This window comes from Astatotilapia calliptera, chromosome 23, assembly GCF_900246225.1.
Source record: "Astatotilapia calliptera chromosome 23, fAstCal1.2, whole genome shotgun sequence".
Classification (NCBI taxonomy): Eukaryota; Metazoa; Chordata; class Actinopteri; order Cichliformes; family Cichlidae; genus Astatotilapia; species Astatotilapia calliptera.
In genome coordinates, this window is record NC_039323.1 from 27801206 (window position 1) to 27809660 (window position 8455).

At 39.7% G+C, this 8455-nt stretch overlaps 1 protein-coding gene across 2 annotated transcripts; it reads left to right on the forward strand.

Annotated features, from left to right (window-relative positions):
- Positions 1–6322: 6322 nt before the first annotated feature.
- On the forward strand, positions 6323–8304 carry ccdc28a (coiled-coil domain containing 28A). Of its 2 annotated transcripts, XM_026158919.1 has the most exons (6): positions 6323–6377; positions 6925–7117; positions 7240–7421; positions 7556–7710; positions 7991–8013; positions 8106–8304. In XM_026158919.1, exons 2-6 carry the CDS (start codon positions 6963–6965, stop codon positions 8158–8160), a joined length of 570 nt encoding a protein of 189 aa, XP_026014704.1. In that variant the 5' UTR covers positions 6323–6377; positions 6925–6962; the 3' UTR covers positions 8161–8304. The 2 variants fall into 2 exon arrangements, with proteins under 2 accessions (XP_026014704.1, XP_026014703.1); XM_026158918.1 differs by lacking the exon at positions 6323–6377 and having other exon boundaries at positions 6528–7117.
- Positions 8305–8455: the final 151 nt, after the last annotated feature.

The following is an 8455-nucleotide window of genomic DNA, read 5'->3' on the forward strand; positions in this document are numbered from 1 at the left end:
AATTCCACCTTGTGGATGTCGGTACCATTAGTTTCCTCCGACTGACTTCCTCCACCTGTTCAGAGGCTAATGTTGATCGACTTGCTTTAGTCCAAAGAGCAGAACATTTTGCAATGCTACTCCTATATACAGCCTTGGTGTCTGCACAGGAATTTAGATGTTTGTCAACATTGCTTGTTGAAATCAAGTTAATTGTGTGCGATGCACATCTGTAGTGTGGAGGGAGGCTAAACTGTGCATCACCAGAAGCAGCTGAAAGAGCTTCTATGACATCAGTAAAGGTCGGTTCCTCGTCATCACCTTCTTCATTTTCAGATTCAGACTCCAAATGACAGGGCTGACATACTCTGAATGCTTTGGCAAAATTGGATGCATTATCCGTTACAGTGGCAATAACTTTGCCTTGTAGTCCATATGATGAATGGATTTCTTCAATCTCTGCTCCAATTACATCATAGGTATGGCTGCCTCTAATTCTCTTGCATGCTAGAGTGGCCTTGTTGCGTTGTAATGTGGAATTAATCCAGTGAACTGTTACACCCATAAAACTTTTATTATTTACCGTCCAGATGTCAGCAGTGGTGGAAACAAACTCTGCCTCTTCGAGTGTAGCCTTCAAGTTAGAGTTCATTTTGTCATATTCTCTCTCAAGGTATCCTACAAATGACTTTCTCTGGGGCAGCTTGACACCACTTTTAGTTGGTATTTTTTCTACGATGCGTCGGAATGATTCAGAGTCAACAGTGGAAATCGGCAACATGTCCTCGACGATATAGGCAGCGACGAGCTTCTTCAGTTCAGCGGCACTAAGTCCTGTCGCTCTTACGTCTAGTTTAACCTGTTTAGCAGGAGTGGGTCCATCTGAGGTTTGCCCGGTGGAAGTAGATGTGGTAGCCACAGCGGTCACATCAGTGAGGGGATCCTGGGGGTTTTCTGTCAATTTAACATTCTTGTGGCAGCGTGCTAGGTGCTTGCTCAGGTTGGAAGTGGAATTTTTCGACGTAGAAAAAAGTTTTCTTCCGATGCAGAGTGTACAACGTACGCTTATGTTTTTGTCGCTTTTTAAAGAGTCAAATTCAAAGTAATGTCGGTATTTCCAAGTATTAAATGCTGCACGATCGTATTCTATCCCTCGCTCCATGTTTTCTATTATTGACACACGAGCTACCACAGCCGTCGCACTCACTTACGTCACTGTCATGAGACATTCTCGCAAAAAATCACGGTTTTAGTAACGCAGTAACGCAGCGTTCCTACGAGAAAGTAACGGTAATCTAATTACCGTTTTTGCAATAGTAATCCCTTACTTTACTCGTTACTCGAAAAAAGTAATCAGATTACAGTAACGCGTTACAAGTAGCGTGTTACTGCCCATCTCTGGTCATTGTCCGTGTTTGACAACCTGGAAACAAGGACAGTCTGACCGATTCGATCTTAACCGGAATGTTCGCTCAGCCAATGTTACAGAACTTTAGACTTCTTTTTAAGCATTTTTAAATCGTAAATAAATGTATCTTCATATCAAAGTATGTTTGGCACTTGGATAAAAACATAGTTAGGCAGAAATGTCCTTGTTTTATCACATATCCCATATAACTACCAGCATACAGGCCTTGTTAAATAAGGATCTAATCCTAACTAAGACAGGGAATGGAAGCAGTTGGGAAAACTCAGTAGTTTAACAGTTCAAATCCCAGGGGGCAGCTTCCCTCGCCTTCTCACATTTACCATCCACTGTGCCTTCATTACATGTTTTTGATGGGTGGGTGCACGAGTGTGCATACACATTAACACGTGTCAGCTCTCCCCTGTTTGCGCATTAGCTAGCTTTTGCATGTGCACCCCAAGTGCGTATGTGTGTTCCTGACTGTGGGTGCATTTTATGATGTGTACTTTTTTTCTCTTCTTAGTCCAGGAGTCCCCGTCAGGACCCCTAGGCTTCCCTGTGCCTGCCTGCCAAAAACGTCTGCATCTCCTGGACCCCCTCGAGGCAGGGGACAGCCAAATGTCACTTGGACCCTCTACAGAGTGGTGAGAGGAGGACAGGAAGAGGCCAGTGGGTAGAGGGGGGAGGGAGGGAAGAAGAGGAAGGAGGAGAGGGGGAAGAACTCAATCAGGGGGAGACGGAAGTTTAGGAGGAGATACCAGGATATGCGGCATGACCAAAGTGTCTCAGATGAAAATTGGGTGGAATTAGTGAGATCCTGATTGACTTATATAATAAATAAATGAAATATTAAATATTAGAGACTCTTGGAGCAACATTTTACAGTCAGCACCTCCTACATAAGGCATTTAACTGCAGTCTTTTAGATCCAAAATTCTCTTTCCAGGACCTTCCTCTTACATCTTTAGTCCAGTATATGAGGATTCTAGTTATGTGAACAAAAATGAACACCTCTTTATTACTAATATACATCACAAAGCTGGTTTTAGACCATTTAGATGTTCAGAGTTTATTTTGTTAAGTTCTTAATAAAATCAATTATCTTTTATCTGATCGGTTTTAATAAGTCCTTGAACTGATTTCTCACCTAGAGCTTTTTCCAATGATTGTTTTTTAATTGTTACACGCTAATGCAGCTGAAGGGCCTGTTGCTATCACACATACATCCGTATCCATGTATGTTGTCCAATATGCACAAATATAATACACATAAACAATCACTCAAAATTAACAATTTTCTCAAACTCGAACATACTGTTTAAACTGCCTGTGCATCTTTGTGAAAAATCGACAGATAAAATAGATTCTGTCTCAACTTTAACACATTTGGTTTCAAAATCTTTTCTTAAAGCTCATATTTTGGTAGTTAACACTCATGTGTCAGGTGTTTGAGCTTGCTTTTACATCCTTACTGACCAAGATTAATCAACATGTTTCTGAAATTATCGCTTACTCAGTAAAAAATTTATTTATCATTATTACTATTATTATTTGTATTATTCGATGTAGCAGGAGAGTACAATAAAAAAATAGGGCATGAGGTTACTACCAGCATTAATGCCTGACCTCATACGTACAGAAGAGGATTACAGCCACTGAAATACAAACAAAAAATACATATATAATATTTAGGTCATCCCTTGATTGAGAATTCTGAGTGGAAAAATTAATTCTGAACCCCCCCCCCCCCCCCAGATTCCACTCTAATAATATATTTTCTCCAAACTAGAAAAAAAGGCTAAATTCTGAGATTAGTCATTTCTTCCCTGAAATGTTTCTTTAATCTTTAATTACAATTGTTTTTTCTCAGAACTATTAAAGAAATTCAGAATCCAGAGACTGAAGTCAGAATTCTGACTTTTAAAAAAATCAGAACTATGTAAAAAAAAAAAAGAAAAAGAAAGAAAAGCCAGAATCATGAGCCATATTATTTTCAGCGGCTCTAATCGTCTTCCATACATACATCGCAGACATGTTGAGAACAGTTTAAAGCCATTTTTTTTGCCCGATTAGTCCCTGTTTTGATCCTTTTTAGTGTGTAAGTGATTCCAAGTGATCGGATACTCAGCATCACATCCACAGTGCTTTAATATTTCTACTGAAGAAAACTGAAAAAAAATTACTTTTTAAGAAATTCTCATTTCTTATCTCTTCCTCGTTCCTCTCAGCCAATCCCAGACTGCACGTGTTGTTTATGTGACTGTGTGCACGTTGATCCCTGTCCTTGTATGGAAGACAAATAGAAGACAAGGACGAGATGTCCAGCTCCCTCACACACAGAACATTTATTCATACACTAGACCAAGAACGATATAAATTTCATCTTTTTTTAATAGAAAACACTTGGGTCAAGTGTGTCTGTATTAATGAAGACATTTGTTTGTTTTTAAACGCCTTATTTTGGGTTACAGCTGCAGGAATGAAAACACACACACAAAGTGTCTTGCCTACAAGTCTCATGTGTGTCCTGTCACATTGGGGGACATGCAGTATCGAACACGGATGTGCGCGGAGCATGAATACAAACAACAGAACGTCCTTCATGCTTTTATTCCTGATTGATATAACATCAGTGTATATTCTGCATTGATTATGGGTCAGGTCCTCGGAGGAAAAAAAGAGAGAGACTTTTTATTTTAGTGAAGTAATAACTTCATAAAACACGGATAACTGAAATGAGGTTGTGTAGCTCTTCTTATTAAACGCAGTCACATATCAGCTTAACTGAAATCTGTTGCAATCCCAGACTGTAGCCTTTAATAGGGACAGTCTGTCTGACAGAATTCCCGAATAACGCCACATCGGGGAAAAAAGACCTGCTAACTTAGAATTAGGAATAAGAGCGAGCGTGTAATTAAACGAGTTGTCATTCATTTACAATCCAATGCATATTCAAGCAGGCGTGCACACGAGAAAAGAATGAACTGGCTGTAACTAGTAGCTAGCTCTCCAAACAGCACCTACACTGCAATTACTGATGAGAGATAGGTGCATGCGTGTGTGCATATATGTGTGTGTGTGTGGATCTGCTAACTTAATGGCTGCGTGGACGCGACAGTCTAAATGTTTTCATCTGTAACGTTTTATCCTGGTTCAACTCACTCTGCCACTGTCACGCAGTAAACACACACTCGAGCAGCGAGGATGGAGGGAATGGGAAGAGGGAGAGAGAGAAAATTACCCACCAGCTCAAGTTCATTTTCCACGCCAGGTAGTTTTCCAGAATTCTGAGAATTTTGTTTCACTTTTTTTGATTATCGATCGCTGTGAAAAAACAGTTATGAGGAAAGCTGATGTTGGAACTGGAACTAATGGAGAGGAGCTGGAAGGATTGAGCAGACTTAAAACAGCGCACTGGGCCTTTCCATGGTGCAATTGAGCTACAGTTTTAAATATAATAAATCTAGTTAATGTGCGTGAATGGAATATTAGCGTCAGCGAGGTTGATCTACAGCCTGTGTTTGCATCAACGCATCTACGGTGCGTCATTTCCTGAGCTTTAAATCAAGAGGCTCAAGATCAGAAAAACATCTGCGGGTTGCCTGATGTGTCACACAGAATTCAGCCCCAGCCATTTAACAGGGGGTGGGGGTGAAAAACACATCTTTTAAGAGCATATAACAGTCTGATATTTCAAATATCCTCATTGGGTCATACTTTTAACTTGACCCCTTTGGCAGGAAGTTAGGGTTTTTAGATGCAAACTGAAATTCATTTTGTAATTCACATTAAGCATTTATCTGTTGTTGTTTTTTCCCTCTTCCTGAATTACCTTTTTTTCCTCCCTCTCTCTCTCTCTACTGAGTAACACAAAGGCCAGCTTATCAATACAAGTGAGGGACAGCAATGCAATCGCAAATGCCGAAAATCAGAAGAATTTGTTGGGTTTTTTTCTTCATTATGTTCCAGTAAAAGTGAATAAAATCAGCTATTAATGAAGCTATTCAAGACTAGGACTGGAATAGCATTGCATACACACCTCTAAACACACACACACTCGGATGCTCACTGAGTGCAAAATATTTGGCGTTGCCAATAAAAAGTTGAATAGTCTGTCTGGAATTCAGTTAAGCGGGGTTTTTTAATTTCGTTTATATTTGTGAAAATATGCACAACTAAAGTGTACAAAGAGCCTCTTTTCATTATGTTTATCAGCAAAGAATTCCTAATTAAGAAAAGGGGAAAGGCAGGGCATCATTATTAGGTGTTCACCTATCGCTCTCTTGTGGTTGCTTTACGCAACTACACTGAAGTCAAAGTAGAGGAGATGTTGCTTGGTGATGTTCCTCTGTTAGCTCCAGAGTTACTATAATAACAGACAACTTTTTAAAAGCAGTTGACTCGCAGTCTTGTAGACATCTTGTCTTCTCGATAATCATGTCCATTAATGCCTCATCAAGGAAGCTGTAATAATTTTTTTTTTACCAAACTAACAGATACTAAAATGAACTATATTTCCTCTATATTTTTTACTTTGTTTTAGTTAGCTTTCCAACCTCTCCACATCAGTTCAATTATTTTTTCCTTTTTTGTAGTCTAGTTTAGTTTTAAGCTACCTATAATACCCATAGTTAGCTCACTCAAACGAAATTAATAACCGAGTCTGCAGAGTTATACTTAAAATAATTACATAAAATGTGCTTAATATAAAAAATAACATGAAAGAAAGAAGAAATTCCTCTTTCTGAATGCATAAAAACAAGCATTCACATATAAAACTTCACAAATAACAACTAAAATAAATGTTCGAAATTAATAAAGTACATTTAAAATGAAATTAATTTTAAGAATGATATTAAATGTCTTGTAAATATTCAAGGAACAAATAGTACTAAAATCGGTGAGAGCATATCAAACTATAATGGAATGCAGCCCTGGTGGCCTCAGGAGGACTCTACAGAGAAGGTCAAAAAAATTATTTTATTCAAAAGTAAGTATATTTGTGCTTTTATAAAGCTTTGCTTGTATTTGATTGGCACCACGTTGTTGTGTAACACGATTAAGCATGTTTTACTTAGTAATTTGACTATGGATAGTGGCCGTGAAGCGTTATGGTTTGGAATTCGGCCCCAATCTGCTCCGTTGCGTCCTACCAAAACAGGAAGTTTTCAAGAGTTTGGACCTGCAAGCTAGCCACCTAACCTGCGGGGTACATTCGGAAATTACTATGAATTTTCAAATGTTTTAATCTAGTGGACAACCTGTCACGAACAGAAGTAACGTATACCCTTCTCAGCTGCTACTGGGAGTAAATATATCTATCGGCTTATGTTTGTGCTGTGTGGCTTAAACGCCGTGTCAGAAGTTTGAAGGTTAGCCGAGTAGCTAGCTCCTGAGCTAGCGTTAGCTTAGTCACGAAAGCCATCGGTTTGTACGGAGCCTGCCTGCCCTGCCAGGCTGATTCTGTACGGTTAGCCACAGAGCTGGGCTTTGATTTACAGTCCAACCTGTCAGCTTTTCGTCTTTTACCTATCCAGTCCGGTCAGCTCACCAAGTGGCACCGTAACATGAAGTTATGGAGGAGCGGAAGCTAAAAAGAAAGAGTCCCAGGACTTCCACCAGCGCGGCGCCTCCGTCCGGTGGCTCTGGCCGGAAGAATAGCGCTTCCACTGGAGGACGGCACCTTGGCTACACGGGGACTCACTCCAGCCAAAAGAACAAGAGCAGGAGGTAGTAACAGTGTAGTTACAATGATTTAACCTCTCAATATTTTTCAGTTTTACCCAGCCTTAACCGAACTGGGGTTGTTGACTTGTACTCACTCTGCCTGTATTTGCTTCCGCCTGTTTTAGGGGAGTGAAGGATAAACCCAGGTATCAGCAGGGTTTGGGTGGTAAAGCTAGTCAGAACCAGGGCCAGGCAACACCGATCGTCCAGCACTCTTTTCTCACAGATGTTTCAGATGTACAGGAGATGGAGAATGGCCTGCTCAGTCTCCTCAACGACTTCCACTCAGGGAAACTACAGGCATTTGGTAATTCTCACTAAAAACAGGAACGTTTTACCAGAGCACACACTGACTTTCATATATCCAGTAATAGAAATTATCCTATACACTTAGAGAGAGATATGATAGATACGGATAACTGAGGACTGTTTTTGTCTTAGGCAATGAGTGCTCTATTGACCAAATGGAACATGTGAGAGAGATGCAGGAGAAGCTGGCACGCTTGCACTTTGACCTCTACGGTGAGGTGGATGAAATGCCCGAGGATCAGAGGAAAACAGCCTGCGACACCAACATGGACAAGTTGCTCCTTAATGTAAGGCCACTGTGGCATAACTCATAAAATATTATTTTCATAGCCCGTGGCATGCTGCCTGACAGTTTAACAGTGTTGCCAAATAATCCGTTCACTGATGTCATGTAACTACTCAGTACCCCTGTGAGGATTTAGCTGCTTATCCTCCGGCAAGTGTTAAACTCTTAAAGAGTTTAGTCAGCTGGCTTCATGCTGAACAGGATAAAGTCTGGAATGTCATTCTGCAATCATTTTTTTTGCATTTGTAGTGAAGTAAAACATGTTATTTTTTTTTCCACAGCTGGAGGAGCTGAGTTCTTCCATGTATCCTTTTGTCTTTGCCCTTAATACGTTTGAAATAAGCTCACGTTTAACAGCTCCTGTAACTTTTGTATTTCTTGACATCGTTTCTCCAGTCAGAAACTGAATCTAGCCGACACACAAGAGATCCCGAGGACTGCGAGCGTGTGACTTCCGTCGTCCCAACATTTCTCAATCAAATTTGAGCCGACTATTTCATTTATAGTACCTATGGGGGTCTATAAGTATGGGGGGTTGAAACTGCCATAATAAATAAATGCAAAATATCTATCTATCTATCTATCTATCTATCTATCTATCTATCTATCTATCTCTCTCTCTCTCTCTCTCTATATATATATATATATATATATATGTGTGTATATATGTGTATATATATATATGTGTATATATATATATGTGTATATATATATATATATGTGTATATATATATGTGTATGTATAT